The following is a 20,083-nucleotide window of genomic DNA, read 5'->3' as shown; positions in this document are numbered from 1 at the left end:
TAGATGAAATTATTTTCTAAACAGAATTCTTGAAATACTTTCTAAAGGGAACTTGAGCAGACTGAACTCAGCACTCAGCTTCCATTCAGTAATACATCAAGCTGAGAAGAAAGAAAAGTACTCCTTGAAGGAGTATTTAATTACTAATAAAAGCTGATTTCCAAAATAAAACTTGCATACACAAACTGTACTAATTTTGCTGAATAAATTGCTTTCAGAAGTAGACAATAAAATTATTCAAGATATCAGGTTTTCAACTGACTAATTGTAACAAAAATTAGTGATGCAATCATATAACAAAATAGTAACTTCTACTTTGATAAAATCTTTAGTCACCACAATAAATATAAGTACTTTATTCTGTGGCAGACTTTAAAAGCAATAACTACATCTGCAACAACAGAAAGATCTAAAAAAATGATACAGAAATGAAAATGCACAAACAAATCTCCATTTAGAGAGAGTCATCAATAAGCTAATAAATGGCCTTTCTATATTTATATTCTGGAGCATTTATTTATCACCAGAATATATCTATATTATATATATATATATATATATATATATATATATATGAAAGTGTATAAGCAAGAAATCTAGGTGTTACAATCTATGTATATATGTACATACGCAATTTCTTGATTCTTTGATGCCTTGCAGAAATATACAAAGCAGTAAAGTAGGTGTAATAAAACTTACTTATTTTATTTACTTTTTAACCATGAATAACCTTCTATGAAAATAAAAATGGTTAGAAATCGCGACACTATGATAAAGCAGATCAATTCAGAATATTTGGTAGTGAAAATGATGTTTGAGGTCAATAAGAACAGGATGAGAAACAATAATTTCAAATTGCACTAAAATGAGAAGAGTTGGATATTTACTCAATTAGAAAGAGAACATGGTCTCCAGCTACAGGAAGAAATGAAGGAGGTTAGCTACTAAAGGAGACTGTAGAAGCATTTTTACTGAAGCATAATACTGAAGGGTGATAACAATTTTTCAGGAAGATTTAGAAAGATAAAACAAATTAGAAATTCATTCATAAAATAGAAATATGCAAATCAGCTTTCACATAAATACCATATCAAGTTTTCTAGAAGAGAATCTTTTAATTCTCTTCATTTTTACTATCACAAATAAAAGATGTAATAACCATTTTTCAATTAACATATGAGCAAATGACAGCAGTCTAGAGATTTCTATGTACGTATTCTGTGACCATCCAAATTTGCAATACTTAATATTGAAGAATTCTTTATTTAAGTTCATTTAAAAGAGTGAATTGGTATTGTTAGAATGCAACAAAAGAAGTAGATAAGAGATTTGTATCTTCTTGCAACAGTGTTTTTACCAGAAGTCAGCACAAACAGCAGAACCTAGTTATTGTTTTCTTCATAATTCAAAATCAAAGAATCATCAAGGTTGGAAAAGACCTCCAAGATCATCCAGTCCAACCATCCACCTATCACCAATATTTCCCCACTAAACCCTGTCACTTAGTACAGCATCTAAATGTTTCTTGAACAGCTCCAGGGATGGTGACTCCACCACCACCCTGGGCAGATCATTCCAGTACCTGACCATTCCTTTAGAGAAGAAATTTGCCTAATATCCCACCTGAACCTCCCTTAGCATAACTTGAGGCCATTTCCCTCTCATCCTATTGCTAGCTATGCAGGAGAAGAGGCCAATTCTCACCTCACCACAACCTCCTTTCAGGTAGTTGTAGCGTATGATGTCTCTTCTGAGCCTCCTCTTCTCCAGCCTAAAATTCCCTCAGCCACTCCCCCATAAAACTTGTACTTCAGTCCCTTCACGGCTTCTTTGCCCTTTTCTGGACACACTCCATGGCCTCAGTGCATTTCTTGTAGTGAAGGACCCAAAACTGAACACAGCACTTGAGGGGTGGCCTCACTAGTGATAAGTATAGGAGAAGACCACCTCCCAGCTCCTGCTGGCAACTCTAATTCTGATACAAGCCAGGATGCCATTAAGGTTCTCGGCCACCTGAGCACACTGCTGACTCATGTGTAGCCAAGCACTGACCAATATCTCCAGCTCCATTTCTTCTACAAAGTCTTCCAGCCACTCTGCCTCAAGCCTGTAACACTACCTAGGACTGTTGCAGTCAAAGTGCAGGATCCAAAATCCAGGAGTGGCTTTAGTTATGTAATGCTACTCACAATTTTATTCATATATATATATTGGCTGTGTTGTTTTTATAATGATTGCCAGCTGTTAAGTAAGATTTCCATGATAATAAAGACCTTTTCTTTAAGTCCACATGGCTGATCACAATGCTGATATTCTTCTCTCCTGACATGTGCAGAACACACTTTAGAATGTCAGTGGGAGTTCTAAATACATATGGAGAGGAGGCTACAGGAGATGACATTTTCCATGTGGCCCTGAGATGAAAATTTTGCCCTGAGATAGTTCATTCAGTAAGTTTTTTTTCCTCACTGCAGCAGTCACTTTTACTTTAATAAAAAAATGAACCTCTAAGACAATGTAAAGGAATACCATTTGCCAAGGGACTGTTTGATATGTAGGTTTATGTTTAAATATCAACGTGAAACATTCACTGAAGAAAAACTAGTGATGGTAGTATTTTTCCTTACAGGTTTTATTTCTGATCTACATCATACCCAGTCAGACAGACCAATCTGAGAGCAGACTCCAAACTATGATATTCCACATGCATAACTCTAATACTTTTTTTAAATTCTGTGATAATGCTTCAAAAAAGTGTTGACTGGAAGTGTCATTAATCTCAAGTAGTTCTGAGGAAGAAGTAACAGAGTATGTAACATTTGCATATAAAATAACAAAAAAACCCAACTGTTTCTACTTCTTTGCTATTACTATTTTCTGAAGCTTAAACTATCATGAAGTGCACTATCAACTTTGCTATTTTCCTGTTCATACACAAACAAAGTGATTGATTCTGCAAAATTAGTTTTCCTAACAAAATATCTAACAAAATGTTTTGTTTCTGTTGTTGTTTTTTTTTCCCCCACCTGTTCTTAGCTTGGTAGCTACAAAGGAAACAGACAGTGCAAGATCCCGTAGCATGCCAATGTCACCATCTGATTTCTTGGATAAACTAATGGGTAGGATGTCGGGCTACGATGCAAGGATCAGACCAAATTTCAAAGGTAATTTCAAACCTAAACTTCCAAATAATTCAGTATTTATTCTTACAAAAAAATATGGAAAGAATATGAAAACCTAGAAATACACTTTTATTTTTTAAAGTGAATTTCCTTTTCTATTACAGTTTCAGTAGTATTACGCTCTATTCCTGTCATTTTCACAACTGAACTAATGCAGATTTTTGAAAATTAGTCTTATAACTATTATTGGACTAATAGTTTTCTTTTTTCTCTTTCCTGAAATACTTGTTAATGGATTTGAATTCCCATCTTGCACAACAGTAGTCTGAAGTAACCTAGAAAGTAAGTTACATGAAACACCTGCCTGATGCTGGATATAAGGAGTATATTAAGCACATAACCACCAGAATCAAACTCAAGAGTTTGTCTTAGTTACCAAATCTATCACAAAATTCTCCTGTAACATTAGATTCCTCGCATGCCTCAAGAATCCTCAAGAGTTCCTCTTGTTCTTTACCCTTTTCTCCTCTGAAACTGCAAGTTCTTGATAACTAGAATTATCTGTTGGTATGTGCCTTATTGACATTCATCATAAAGAAGATTCAAGTAAGATTAGAAGTACAAAGTTTGCAAATGCAAATATTACACATTCTTTAGCACAAATCATACTATCAAATGCAGGCATGTTAAATTAGAATATTTAATAGAAAGATAACACATACATACCTGGTATGTTATCATGCAATTACACAAACAATTATACACAAAAGTGCTACACATTCTAACTTTTGCAGTCTGGGAAATTTGATACTTTTTTCAGAATGCAGAATTCCAGTAACGTAGCAGAACTATACTTAGCCCTAATCCTGAATCTATATATCAAGCCACTAGTCTTTTAAATTCTCCAAAATACAAACATTTTATAGAAAGGATAAACCTGTTATGATTTAAAACATTACTCTTATTTTGCCTTAGTTGCCTCTTCCTCTGCCTTCATTGCAGTGAGTTCTCTTAGCTCCAGCTTTTTATGATGAGTTTTCCTATATGCTTACTACAAAACTTTCCCTTTGAGCAGACAAGCCTTCCCCCTCTGAATCATCTGTTGCTACCTTTACAACTTAATTCCTGTCTGGCACTGATTTTTACAGTTTGAGATCACCACACCTCAGCAACTTAAGTAATAATGACTCTTAAGCATTGCTATTTGCTACTTTTGCCAAAATTTGCCCAGAATAATTCAAAAGGACAAAGTAAGTAGTTTGTCAACATACTTCCCCACCAGTAAGTCATGAACAGTCAGTACTGCATGTATAAACTCATTATCAAGTATTTACCACATCTGGAAATGCTTCATTTTTAGTTAATTAGCAGTGCTGATCTTTTTCAAATAACATGCATTGGAAATTCAAACACTTCACTAAAAGATTTACAGCAATGATCAATATCTCTTATGTCTATACAGTACAAGTCCCTCAGGCTATGCCTGTCTGAAGCACCCTGAGGAATATTCCAGTGATGTGCTTTCCAGAGGATCAGTGTACCAAGCAATATTTGCAAAGCAATGCAAAACACTCCACATCTAAAACTCCTTTCTTATATGAACAGAAGCTTTTAATTTATTTTTGATCTTGTCTTAGTTTCAGCTGGAATGGATTTTTGTCTGAGTGTCTGGTGTGATGCTGTGTTTTTGTTCTAGGATAAAAACAATGTTGATAACACACTGACGTTTATAGCTGCTGCTAAGAAATATTGCACAGAGCCAAGGCCACTCGCAGTGTAGGGATCAAGGAGCTAAGAGGGAGCAGAATTGGGACAGCTGTCTTAACCTGGCCAAAAGGATATCCCATACCACATGACATTATGTGGAAGGATTTTTGAAGGGGGTGGGAGTTCATATCACCTTCTTCTTCTGCTCAGGGGATGGTAAACAATCGCTTAATATCTTAATCACTTGTTATATATATTCCTATATATGCATATGTGTATATATGGTTATAATTATTATCCTTTTTGCTACCTTAGTAAATAATTTTATCTTAACCCACAAGTTTTACTTTTCCCCCACTCCGATTCCCACATCCCACTGAGAAAAGGGGCTGAGTGAACAATACGTGATACTCAGCAACCTGCCAGGTTATAACTATAACACATACTTATTAAATTTATTGTGCCTTGCTTCCATACTATTCCCCTTAGCATGTAAACTACAGATTCAATCTAAGGTAACACTGTGAGGGGCAATGACAGACCTCAAGAAAAATCTGAGCACTGCAGTTTTTCTTCATTTTCTGGGTCTCCTGAAGCCCTACAAATAAGGGCTAAAAATTTGGAGATTACAGCTTAGGGATTGACTTGGGGATTTTGGAGTTTGTCATAGACACAATGCAGTCTTCTGATGGGACTACACTGAAGAACAGACAGATGTTTAGAGATTAGTGAATTCAGTGTAGTACTTCTGGAATATATAATTCAGAAGACTCAGAGCCTTGTTTTGTAACTGTTGGAATTTAAAGAGACAAAACCTAATTTGACATTGTTCTTTTTCAGAAAGTGCACGTTCTAAATCTTCTAGACAGCTATGCAGTTTGAACAAATCTGCCCAGAATGATTCAGATCTATCACTAAGAATAAATGTCTCCTTAAATGACTTTGCCACTTTCTCGTTAGCTGTGTTTGTCCTAGAACAAATACTGCAGTTTTGCCTTTATGAGTTTTTAATTTGGTAACAGTTTTAAAGGAACAGACATAAGAGATCTCAGATAACCATTTTACTCTTTTTTTTTTTTTTTTCTCTCAATAACATTTCTGCATGGACAAGATTTTAAATTAACATTCACTTTCATATAGGAAAGTGTAATTTGTTCTTCGCCTTGATATTGACAAATAGCACTCAGCAATCATTAATTTAGGAACTTCTTAAGTTCATGCAGGTCCTGACTTACTTTTGACTTTTTCAGTGTTTTATGGCAATAAAATTGTGGTTTCGCAATTATGCAAAGTATCTTTTTGTTGTTGTTGTTCTATTTGAATGTGGTGACTACTTTATTGCCACATGCCTTATTAAGATATGGAGAAAGTTCCTTTTGATCTTTACAGACTTTCGTGTTTATATATTGCTCCCTACTATATTCCTTTTTTTTTTTTTTTCTTTTTTTCCCCAAAAGTTAAAAGCAGTTTTCTACTTATGCTGTTTTTTTTTTTTGTTTTTTTTTTGTTTTTGTTTTTTTTTTTCTCCTCCAGCAGCAGTTTAGAGAGCTTGTCAACCTTTACTTCCTTCTTGACATCTTTTTTATCACTAATATATCATTTTAAGGTGGACAGAAATTTTGAAGTATTCAGGAAGTTCATGATCTACTTCTATGGCTATCCATCTATCCTGATGTCTACAGAACATGCTTTCAGTGAACCATCAATAATGCATCTATCTACTCCTTTCTGCTCAGAAATCATTAATTTAGAGCCCATTAGTATAAGCGCATAACAAGGATGGTTTTGCATGTGATTAACACTGAATGTCTTCAAACACTTTATTGTTTGAAACTCTAAACCATTTCTGAATTGCTTTTAGTTTCTTTTTACCCTATTTTTAGCTAGCTATTAACTGTCTTCTTGTAATGCTGCTTTTCAAATTATACATCAGGATTTATTTCCTTTATAAAAGCAACTATATTGATAAAGAAAAATTGTACTTCAAAACAGTGCTACTTTAAGCAAGATAACATCATGCCAAATTTGAAGTTATGACAAGTATTACAACATAGATATTTGAGAAAGGAAAGCTGCCTTGGAATCAAATTATGCAATAATGTAACACAGCAAGGAAATACAATTTTGTCTGACAGTCGTTAGTAGTTTCTAGTGACTCTGCCTTTGTTCACCTGCCCTGTTTGTTTTTTTTTTTTTCCCCAATTTTCTTTCATCATCTTCAGGAGTTCATGCCATATGATATCAATGAGAATCCCTTACTGAATTTTAAGATCAATTAAATACGCTTACTGGCTCTAAATAATTAATAAAGTTGCAAAATGATTGTAGCGTCAAAGTGACTGTAGAGTAATACCTCTTCACCTGAAAATTCTGCATTGCATATGTATCCTTGTGTATTAGAATGATTGAAGTACATGTAGTGATGTTTTGTTACAATTGCCATGCAGTACTTCATAACAATTATTGTTCTGAGGAAAGAAAACTAGATGTTCCAAGGTGGTCCTGTTGGCAGAATTTTCAATGAATATTCTGATTCTTCAAATATGTAATGTCAACTTCATCAGTCACATTAAATTTTGCTAGTTGCAAAGCACCAGTGGCTGAATAGCCTATTACTTCAGTGACTCTTAACAAATAAATATTACATAATTATTTGCAAGACCAGGTATAGATTTTCTATTAATGGTTGCTTAATACTGGAAACAAACAAACAAACAAACAAAAAAACACTAGCATTTCCAGTGCTGAAATGGATAGTCGATATACAAATACAAAGGTGCAGGAGAGTGACAGAAGACCCTTAAGATAGAAAAGCCTTGTTTCCATTGCACATAGACATAGATTGATAAGAAATAATGGAGAAATTAGGATGCTGTGTCACAATTCCATTTTTACAGAGTCTTGCAGAGAAGTAATTTAAAACCTTTTCCACGAAGAGATGGCTTATTGTTTAGTTATTATACTGACTGCTCTACCAGTACAGATGCTTCACAAATACAGATAAAGATAAAGCAGAACAGCAGTTGGCTAAAGACCCACAGTAACAGAAGAATTCAGCTTAAATGGATTCTTAACTATTTTTTGAATTTAAGAGAAATGAGAATAGAATCTAAGTCATTCTCCTTATTCACTTTTGTTCCTGTCAGTAGCAGAGATAAGAGCAGCAGTAACGTATTTCAGTTACCAGTGATGACAGATAATGTCAAAAGCTGCCTTGAGAGAAAAAGGTCACTTTTCCCCCTAACTGTTGTAAAAAGTAGCATACATTTTTCACTTAAAAAAACACATTAAAAATATACATTTCAAATTTATTTGATTTTTTGCTGTCTCTTTTTTTTTTTTTCTTTTGTATATAGTTCTCTGTGTAAGTTCATAATGAACTCCTTGTCAATCTTCATGCTAGAACTGGCCAGTCTGGTAGGGTAATTTTGAGAAAAATTGAAAGGAATAATCTATTACATGCCAGAAATCATTCAAATTTTGCATTAAATGAGTTTTGAATGTAACAGTATTTCCTCTTAAATCAATAAATATTTTTTCATAATAGTTTACTACATCAATTTGTTTTACAATCACTCAATATGCATTGATTCTGAAATAGACACTGATGCTTTTTTGTTTGTTTGTTTTCCCCTTTTGCAGGTCCTCCAGTTAATGTCACATGCAACATATTTATAAACAGCTTTGGATCCATTGCAGAGACAACCATGGTGAGATATCCTATCTCAAAAAGTGTTTAAAGTTCAAATTAAAGAGATTTAAAAATCAAGATAGTTCCATATTAAGAGAAGTTCTAAGTGAAATAAATCCTCTTCTGAATACTGAACATTTAATTTAGCAATTGAATTTTTTCTAATACAAAATATATTATCATGCTATCAAAAAAAAAAAAGTTTTATTTAATAGCTGTAATGACTTATTTTCCATTAGATAGGTATTAGTTTTATTACTATTCCACCTTTCTAACCTCAAAAATCTCCATTCATTGTTAAATGAATTATATTTTAAGTTTCACTACATATAGTGCATATGAAGATATATACTTTTTTTTTTTTTCTTTCTTTTTTTTTATTTTTATAGACATGGTGCAGAGAGAACAGTCATAGAATAGCTTTAGCTGAAAGGAACCTTAAGGATTATCTAAGGGGTGTTTCCAACCCCCCTGTTATGCATAGGGTTGCTTTCTACTAGATCAGGCTTCCAAGAGTCCCCTCCAACCTAGCCTTGAACACCTCCAGGGATGAGGCATTCACAATTTCTCTGGACAACCTGTGCCAGTGCCTCACCAAATACTTTCCTCCCTATCTCTAATCTAAAACTCCTTCCCTATCCTCCTTGCCCTATCACTAGCAGGCAGCGTAAAATGTCAGTCTACATCTTGTTTCTTGGATCCCTTTAAATACTGAAAGGCTGCGGTGAGGTCTCCCCTCTTCTCCAGGCAGAGTAACACCAGTTACCTTTGCTCTTTTTTTGTGAAAGCTACAGCAGCTTTTTAAATATATTTGCATGCATTATTACAGAAGTATCTAAAGTTTGGGAATAGAATGGGTGGGACCAGGCTCTCTTCAGTATTGTACAACAGCATGCTTGTGATCTATTTACATCCTTTAGTATATTGTTCACCTCATTTAAATATGCACAACAGTTCTTTGAAATTGGAGACTAAGAACATTTAATCCTAAAAAAAACTATAAGCTAAAGATGTTCCCTTTTGAGCTGTCACCTGGAAACTATGCATAATACAAAACCATATTAATAATCTATATTAGGAAATAGTTACACATTTATAAAGGAATTGTATTTTTTTTTTCTAAGTTGCCTTGAAAGCAGACTGATTAAAATAGTTGAAATATTCTGATGTACAACCTGATCCATTACAAACATTTCCAGTTAGTATATTATAGAAAAATACCAAAGTTGTTCAAAACCAGAGGCCTTCTCATTCTATTGAGAATGTGTGTGCCAGAAGTGGACAATTAAGCACAACCTTGGTCTTAGGGGAAATGTTGCATCATAATGCCAATATACTGATTATAACATTCACTAACATCTCAGTGCAGAACTTTTGCTTATGGTCAGCAGCTGTGGAATTCTTAAAGACTCAAATCTTGCATTTTAGAACAAGTGCCTTTATGCAGACAGGACTTTTGATTGTATGTATTATTAGTCTACTTCTCCACTGAACTGAAAAGGAATATCTTCTGAAAAAGACATTAGAACCTTTCTATCTTAAAGTTACAGTTAAAAATGTCTTGAATCATTTTAAACCTGAAGTACTACCTTACTGAAGGAAAATAAATTCACCATAGTTTTACCAATTTTATCTATTCTCACTATTTTACCAATTGTTATTTACAGTAATCCTTATAATTCAGACATCTTTGTAAATCTTACACATTCTCAGTAAGTACTCCTTTTTCCAATCTAAAACAAAACAAAAGAGCTTACAAGCAAAAGATACAAAATAAGACCTGTCATGTGGTACCTGGAAGTCTCTCTGGTACGTAAAAGCAGCAGCTGACTAATAGGATATACATACAGCACATTACCTTATAGAAGTCTGCATATTAGCCTCTATCTTTCACTGCCATTGTACCTGATCTTGGTTCTAGCTTTCTCTTTCTGATTGTTTCTCTTATTGATGACCAAAATCTTTGAGCTCCCTCTGCTGCCTTGGTTACAAATAACACAATAAACAATTATAGAAAGAGAATGGTTAAAAAACAAAAAAGAAAAAAGGAAGGAAACAAAGAAGTTTGTCAGTGTGCAGTGGGATCTTACAGAGCACAGCAGGGCTCAAATTTCTGTCAGAGGTTATCTAGAACTCATCCACCTCCATCTACTCTTCTGCAGTGAGGTCTAATAGTTCAGGAGAGACAACTAGTCCAAAAAAAAAAAAAAAAAGCAGCTTAATTTGACTTGCACTTTGTTAATGGTTGAAATTGGTACTTTTTACATTTCCTTTTGTTTCACAGTTCTTTCAAGTTCTTTAAAGTACAGACTATAGTTATTTCATGTTCCCTTTCTCTATCTCAGAAAACAAATCAAGTGCTTTTTAGCAGGAAAAATGGTATGCCACTTCTTACTAGGAAGCTGTGATTCAAATTAAATCTAAGTAATTTTAATTCATCATATGAGGAGCTTAATTTATGTCAGGAATTCTCTGAGGCAATAGAAAATAAATATAATTTTAAATTCTCTTTGAACAAACTTTCACAATTGACACACCTTGAGTCATAGAATCATCCAGGTTGAAAAAGACTTTCAAGATCACTAAGTCCAATCATCACCCAAGTCCTATCATATCTTTTAGTACAACATCCAAATGTCTCTTAAATACCTCCACCACTTCCCTGGGAAGACCATTCCAGTGTTTTCAGTCCTCTCCATGAAAACTGGTTTCCTTACATCTAATGTGAACTGCCTCTGATGAAACTTGAGGCCATTCCTTCACATCCAATCATTTGTCACCTGAGAAAAGAGACTGACAACTTTCTCACTGTAACCTTCTTTCAGGTGGTTAAAGAAAATGATGAGGCCTCCCCTCAGCCTCCTCCAGGGGAAATAATCCCAGTTCCCTCAGCCACTCCTCATAGTGCTTGTGTTCTAGTCCCTTCACCAGCTTTGTTGCTCTTTCTGTACACACTTGAACAACTCAACAATCTTACAGTGAACTGAACACAGTATTTGAGGCGCAGTCTCACCAGTGCTACTTCAAGGGTCAAACCTTGACAATCTATGTTACTGAGTTGAATAGTAGTACCAGAACTGAATAAGTCTCAGTGATATTCACAGAATCATAGTATGGCCAGGATTGGAAGGGACATCAAAGATCATGAATCTCCAACCCCCCTGCCACATGCAGGGCCACCAACCTCCCCATTTAATACCAGACCAGGGCTCCATCCAACCTGGCCTTGAACATCTCCAGGGACGGTGCATCCACAACCTCTCTGGGCATTTACATTCATTCTCCTGCCAAATAAACTTATTGATCTGCACATATAAGGACTAGTCCTTCACTTTTTACTTGTTGTTACTATTTTTTTTCCCCCCCCCCGACTTATAGATTTAGAAATCTAAGGAACAGCAGGATGTTAACAAAACATGGAAGGCCAGATTTTTTTTTTAAAATATAATTGCACAATATTATCAGCAGAAGTTTTTTATTTAAGATAAAAGGAAAGTATCTGCACATACAACTTTAAAAATCTGAGAAACCTATCAGATTGCTTGTCCACGTAGAGTTAAATATCGATTGGCAACATGGAAATTAAATCCTGCAGAAGTTTATCTATTGTTGTACCATAATTTAAGTTTCCACTTTTATCACAACATCCTTAGAATGGCTTAGAGTTTCTCTACGTAGCTTGAGTTATGTTTCACTTCGCAGTGCATATTGATTGAAAAGCACACTTGCTGATAGAATAGCAAGTGACATCAGTGCAGATAATTAATAAGTTAAAAAGTATGTTTGTTATTTTTTCCTGTCACACACCACATTCTGCCAGTGGTTATTTCTTGACTTAGCCTGAAAAGACGTGTTATCCTGAATGTTGTTAAGAAACAGGTGGCATGTATTCCTGTGCTCCCAGGTATAACAAGATTATCTTACATTTACAAATAAAATGTACTTTCAACTTACATTGACCCATTTAAAATCTCCTTTAATTGTTCTCCTAATTTTATTAGTTTCATCTTTCTTCAAGTAAGCATTTCTCTTTATGTTCTATTCTACCTGTTTTAGGTTGTCTTTAAATAGAGTATTTGAAAGGAGTGTTCACTTGGGTGCATTGCAAAGTTCAAGGTGGAGGAGTTCCACCAACAAATTTTTTTCTTAAATGAATCACTTAGCTTATTACTTAAAATATGATGAAATGTTTGCTTTTCTTTGGTGAAAATATGCTGTAAATTTCTGTATAATGGAAATAGCAGTGTGTTAATACTAAAGTGAATGGCAAAAAGGTCTACTTTGCACAATTTTTATTTTATCCTAGAATCATAGAATCCTTAGAGTTGGAAGGGAACTTTAAAGGTCATCTAGTCCAGCTCCCCTGGAGAAGGGGACATGCACAGCTCAATCAGGTTGCCCAGAGCCTGATCCAATAGTCTCATAATTTACAACAGCATCAATACTAAAAATCTATTTTTCCTCATATTTGATAGTTAATGCCCTCTGTCAAGACACTGATTGTAGACTTGATTCTGTCAAGTTAAGAGATTGTTTACGTATGGGTTGAAGGCAAGTTGTTTGGCATCCTTTGTCTTATAGTCAGTGCGCCTCTGTAACCTAGGTCAGGAGAACACGGCATCTCTTAAGTTCTACTGGATTCGCATCTAAACAGTCAGCATCGTATAACCATTCCTGGTTGCAGCATGTTTTCCATACTGTATGGAAAGTTTATAAAAAGTTACAAAAATGTGCCTGAAAAGAGAATGGAATTTACTGTTTATCCCCCAGGTTTCTTGGGTACTACACATTTTAAAGTCCGGTAAAAATAAGAATATGGCATATTTCGCAACACCAGATGTTTCTCCTAACTCTTGGTTTAAGGCAAAAGATTATGTTTAGGCTTATCTATTTGATTGGGATATCAAGACTGCATGAAAAATGGAAAAATAGTATGCAATGGTATGGGCCAGTGTATTAAGAACAAGACCAGTTGGAACACTGCATCGAAACATGAGGCTGAAGTATCTTATTTACTGAAAGAAACTGTAACATAAAGTTGATGGTGCAGCAGTAGAATGGGTTGGATAAGGGACCTGTAAAGCTGATACCACACACACTGGTTGTCAGGTATCAGTAGCTGAATTACTAAATCTGGAAAAATTCAGTTCCTTTCTATCATCAGAAATCATCCTTACTCAAACATTTGTAGATGAGGAGAAACAGTTTCACTATGTTCATCTCCTGACCTCTGGAAAGGTTATGAATACAACTATTATTTGATTACTTTCCCTAACCTTTTCTTGCTGTGTTATGAAATGACTATGCTCTCATATTCTTTCTAAGCATCTGTAACTGAGTTTTTTCCTCAGAAGACTCCAGCCTTCTTCAGCTCATCTTATTATTCTGAAAAAAAAAAGTCAATTTTCGCTTTTTTCTTCCTTTTAAGACTGATGAATGATTCAGTATGAAAATAACAAGACAGAACTGGGTTGGACCATCCCAGAATTAAGTTCCAGAAATTTGAACAGCAAATGGGCTTTGCATCAATGAAAACAACTTGACTGTTATTTATTTGGTTTAAATATAACAGCAAAAACAGCTGATTAAATTGATTTTTAAAAAGGTCAGAAGCTTTGCTTTTGCTGGAATGGATGGGCTTTACAGAAGCTGATGGCAGACTTCTTTCTCTGGTCCCTCAGAAGAGTGACTTTTAATCTGTTTCCAAATGCAACTCTCCATGGAGTTATCAGGCAGTAGTAATGTTTAACCACTGGATAGTAGAGTATGAAATAGCTATCTGAAAGAAAGTTTTAGTTACAGGGATGATATCAATATATTTTGTGATTTTGAAAGGCAGTATATTCAATATAGATGTAAAGATAAGCAGAAATATAAACTACGAATAGAGTCAGTAAAATGTGAGCTAATTTTTCTTGTTTGTCACATAAACCAGCAACAAGTGAACTGAAGACCAAGTGCCGGGTTTATTTTACACAGGATCCTGAGACCAAATTCTTCTGAATGCTCTGGCAATAAATTGCAATTATATCTTCTAACGGAGAGCATCTCTTTCAGAAAATACTGGGAAAACTGCAAGGCCTGTTTTCAGGTCTCAAAACTTGCCCTAAATAATCCAATTCATAAGGAAGTGGATAATCATTATTTCATGAAGTAAGCATCTCTGGACTGATTGTGAAGTTATAGTCTAGAGTAAGTAATACTGTAATGATAAAACACTGCTTGAAAATATTCTGAATATTTTTGATAGCTTTAGATGACCAAATCAGTTGCAGCGTGCATCTGATACTAATGAATGCAATGCAACAAGTGAGAACAATTATATTCTTTGCATGAACAATTCATAGAAGTGAAAACATAACTTCAAACAAGTATTTGCACTGACAGCAGCAATATAATGGGCACAAGGAGAATAAAGTATAGTTCTTTTTGCTGAAAGATGCCTTAGAAAGATAATTTAGAAGTGTAATGTACCATGAGGTTTCCACAATGAAAAACTGAGATTCATCACTAAGAGCAACCAGTAGTTTACAGTTTACAGTCCTAGCTGTCATATATAACCAGGAAAATACTCCACTACCTCCAGCTAGTGCTGAAGGGTGAACTCAGCATTCACAAAATCCATCTCTCTTTTCATCTACTGATGGATTCATACAGTATCTGCTGCTTTGACTTCCTTGGCCTGGAAGAAATGTCAAATCAGGCGTCTATCCATACCAACTTCATGCCCCAAATCTGAAAGTGTATTAGAACAATTCAGACAGAGTTTGTTTCACTCACTTAGGGAATAGGCAGCAGTGCTAGCCTTGCACTTGTATACCAAGTCATGTTTTTCTTAAGTTCTTGATTATGAGGGAAAGTAGTTTCAAACATTTTTTACCTTATTTGCAGAGAAAATTGAATCCAGGTCTACTGCAGCCTTAGTACCCTAAGCATAGGAAAACTCAGCCTCTACCTATCAACCACACAAATCACTTCATTTTTTTACTAAATATATATATATACTTACCAAGATAGGTGTTACAATCAGATCCTCCATGAGTACTGCAGAGAATACTATTGCACATTCTCTCTGATCCATTATAACAAACATTCTTGCAAATTTGGCAAATCACTTTGTATTATACAGAAAACTGAACAGCTTAAATGAAATAGATCACAATTTCTGTTTTCCCACAGCCACACACTGTGATCATCAGTAAAAAAAGGACTGAAGAGGCCCTTTTGTATCATCAGCACAGGCCCTTCCTGATGCAGACAATTTAGCTTTATAATCCCAGTTGTTCATCAGTTATTCAAGTGTTGTCTAATGGTTCCTTCACGTGACAGCCCTCAAGGAGGGTTCCTTATGCTCACGTGCACTTAACTTTAGCTTATTCCTCTGTATTCTGTGTTTGTCTGCACCTATCTGATCTTGTTCTAGAATGTTTCAGAAAAGTTCATACTTCCTATTATCTCTTGCTTCATTTGAAGGTCCTTTCTCTGCTTTCTTTTCACTGTAAGGAAAAGCCCGACTTCAGCAGCACTAGTGCACTGTGAAAAATGACATTACTCTATCCCCTCCAACACTTCCTTCATTACTTTTATAATTTTACATTTATATATCTAAATTGTTTGAATAGCAGCTGGTAGGTTAGCTAATGCTAGAAGACTATACACTGCAAATCAGAATTCCAACATTAACCAGACAAAGCTATGGAGATAACCAGTTTCCAAGCTGAGATCCACTCAGTAAATACTGTGGAAAATAAGACTGAGGCATCACTACAAAGACTGCTCACACTGTGTGAGACAGGCTGTTTATGAAGTTACTACTTTTTTTTTTGCAATAGCAAATGAAGATTAGAGCTACAACTACAGTTATGATTGTGTAACTCTCACATCTCCTTAATACATAAGGGTATAGATACTAATGTAAATGTAATGTAAAAGGAAAAAAGCAAGAGAGGCCAAAATAAATCATTTTGCAAATATCTTCACTGAACTATCTCAAGGTATGTATTTATACAATTAATGTCACCATAATATATGTAGATTTTGCCATTACCTTCTATTAAATCTAACAGAAGATAAATCTATAAACTCCTATTCCTATACTTAAACATGTAATTTATAAATTATAAAAACACAATAAATTTATATAAAATTTGTATTATGTATTTTTTTAACAGAGCCAAAAGATAAGTAACTTGAGAGTGACTGTAAAAAGTACCTGAATTAAGGAAATAAAGAAATTACAAATTGTCATTTTCTTCCTAATTTCTGTTCCTGAGTCTAGTACAAGTGTGCTGGGACGTATCTCATCTGCAACATGCTTTTACATGAAACATTATTTTTTTAAAATTCTTTGCATGAATAATTTTGACTTATCTTGGCATCTCTAAAAAACTCAGTTTTGCTTTCCTATCTTCATCTTGTTTTGAATACTTGGTACATCATGCACTGTAGGTGTGAGCTTTTGCTTACAATAGCTAAAGTACTCACCCAACATGAAAAAGCTGCACATCCTGATTATTTTTATACATCATACACACTACAAAGATATATCCTAAAAATATTATGAAAAAAAATCTAATTATTTTATGATAATTTAAAATTCAACAGTAAAATGATACAGTGTATTAAAAGAACTTGTAAGAAAAGGTCTATGCTTTTTTTTTTCTAAATAGAATACATAACACTGTCACATGCCATCATGAACTGCTAGCAGAACAAAAGACTATAAAAATATAATTCAGGCTTTAATTTTCTTTAAGTGTCAGTGTAATCAAAAGGAAGAAGTGAGCAAATATACTTCTTATATTGACATGACCCTGCATATGTTGGCAGCTAGATACTTTCTTTTTTTTAATCCTCCTAGACACCATTGCCAATTTATGCAGCAGTAAAACTCAGCCTCTTTGGCTTCTTTGGTTTAAATATTTATCACAACCATAAAAAAAACATAGAAAATGAATTAAAAACAGAATACACACATACAACATATACACAAGCCCTACAGAACAATAGGAGGTTAAAAAAAAAAAAAAGAAAGAAAATTGGCTCACCCCTTCCAATGACCAGCAATAGCTTGACAGGAATGCAATCTCAATTCAAAGAGAGGCTAACCTTTAAATGAGTGGTCACTCTCCTGTATTGCTTGCACCTGAGCATTCTGGGTTAGCCACTCCTTCTCACCTTGTGCACAGCCATTGGTTCAGACTGTGACCTGGCAATTTCATTGCGCTCTACCCCTTCACAGCATGAACCAATGATTGAGCAGGTAAGCTCCTGCTGTTTGGTAACCCCCAGCCAAATCCTTCTTGAATTACATGCACATCTAGTTTGGAAGGGTTGTATCAAATATGTCCAGTGCTTGGGCCTGTTTAATGCTTATTTTTACCTGTTGAAAGGCTTCTTGTTCTGTTCTACCCCAATCACATACTTGGCCTTTTATTTTTTAGCTGATATAGAGGTTTTAACAGTTGCACTATGTGGAGTATAAAAGATCGCCAGTATCCTAATATACCCCCAAACTCCTGCAACTGCTTCAGTGTCATGATAACTGAGAACACTTGGACCATATCTATGATCACACCTAGTGAGACCTTAGTCTTACTCAACCAGACAACATTGAGGAATTTAACTAACAGCCCTGGTCCTCACACTTTCTGTGTGTTCATAGCTCAATATTTCTCCTTTAAATAAGCAGTTAGCAAAGTTACTCCCTTCCCTAATGCCTCTATTGAGTTAGACATCAGATTGTTGATGTAGTTCTACATTTATATGGTAGATGGTTTGTTTCAATTTGCCAAGTCACGAGCCACCAGATTATGACAAAAGGCAGGCAAATGCACATATCCCTGAGGCAGGACTTGAAAAGTCCACTGCCTGCCCTTCCATGAAAATGCAAACTGTATTCTGAATGGAGTTTGTGCCTTTTCAGACTTTACTTATTTCCCTGAAGTATATATAGTGGATTTTTTTGAGACAGCCAAATTAATTTCCCAAAGACCCTAGGATATCTAGGCTGATAGACATATAGAATTACTGCAGATGTGCCTCTTTCTGAACCAGCAGATGAAAGGGAAAATATCTTAGGGCTTTCCAAATGCCATGTTTTTGTGTGCACAAACAAATTGTACCCATTTTCCACAGCTGTAATACAGTTGAACCTTAAATTAACTTTTAAGTGTTGCTATAATGTCAGTGTAGAACCTATAAAACAACTTGAATTTCTGTAAAGACTTCTTGGCACACTTCATGCTTACTAATTTAAAGATAGCACATATCTAATAAAAGTTTTTTTTGAAATTAGAGCTAGATCCCTTCACGCAGTTCATTTTAATCCTAGTTAAAATTCTGGAGTTAGCAGACACTGCTTCAGGATATAAGCTACTTCAGTGTTGGTTCTTTTTTTTTACCCTATTTAGCCTACTGTAGACAATATCATGTTTAGCTCCCAACAGATGGAATACTGAGAGGAAAGTTAGTATGGAATTCCTCTTTGATCCTTTGTATTTCCCTGAGGAGATTAAACAGAGTTTGATTTCAAATACTCATTTTCAGTGAAGATTTCTACTGTTATTCAGTCAGTCACTGAAACCACTGATATTCTAAGTGCTAATATAAAAAATACACTGATAACAACATGGAACATGTAGCACCAAAAGGTCACCTGGACAAGTGAATCATCTCATAAAAACGCAGCATTTCATTTAGCAAATATATCTTCTGGTGTTATAAAAAAAGCATCTTCAGGGACACATAATTTCTCTGGAGAAGGAAGAAAATGATTTTGTTAACTGAAAACATGGCAGTTTTAGAGTATGATGTTTGTTCATGTAATTGTCATATCCATTTTCATCTAATCCCTAGTACAGCTCTTTTAAAGTGCAAACATTTTAAAAGCCCCTCAGCTGAAGCTTAACAACTCAGTTATATTGAACAAGACGCAAATGTGATTTTAGGATATGTTAGGAGTTGGGAACACACAACTTCCATTAAGAATTTAAGAATTATATTCAGCCTGCAATTAATATATATTCTAGGACACACAGTAAAAGCTGTGACAAAGATTAACGTATACTGCATTTAATTTTTAGGAAGAGTAAACAACCCAGTTGTTTTGACTTTTAATATTACAATTATTTGTGAACACGGAAACTTAAATCTGGACATTACTACTGATAATAAATCAGAAATAATAATAATAACAATAACAAAATAATATGAATAATAATAAAAATAAAATTAACTACACCTATGCATTTGCCCAAAACCTATGGAAAACAGGTAGATTTTGTAGAACACTGTTGAATTCAATGAATATTGAATGTTTTACCATAAAGAAAGAAAAAATCTAAAAATCAAAGATTCCTCAGGGAAACTACTGTATATGCTTTTATTTTTTATCTATGGGTTGAATTACAAAGACTGAAAGCTCTGTACTAATGAGCATCCTATAAATTACCCATTACTCCTTTTAGTAAGGAGAAGACTGAATAAGAGTAGTGACAGGACTGTTCATGCACTCCAAACCATTAGTAATGATGATGAAAGAGATTTTCAATACGAAAGGTAA

At 34.5% G+C, this 20,083-nt stretch overlaps 1 protein-coding gene across 1 annotated transcript in view; it reads left to right on the top strand.

Annotated features, from left to right (window-relative positions):
* GLRA3 (glycine receptor alpha 3) overlaps positions 1-20,083 on the top strand; it is a 70,565-nt gene that overhangs the window by 17,445 nt on the left and 33,037 nt on the right. The window contains exons 2-3 of the mRNA XM_031607544.2: positions 3,037-3,164; positions 8,472-8,539. Coding sequence (XP_031463404.2) covers positions 3,037-3,164; positions 8,472-8,539 — 196 coding nt within the window. The remainder of the gene's footprint in view (positions 1-3,036; positions 3,165-8,471; positions 8,540-20,083) is intronic.

The sequence above is a fragment of the Phasianus colchicus genome, chromosome 4 (genome assembly GCF_987193195.1).
Source record: "Phasianus colchicus chromosome 4, bPhaCol1.hap1.1, whole genome shotgun sequence".
NCBI lineage: Eukaryota > Metazoa > Chordata > Aves > Galliformes > Phasianidae > Phasianus > Phasianus colchicus.
This window is presented reverse-complemented; position numbering and strand designations above follow the sequence as displayed.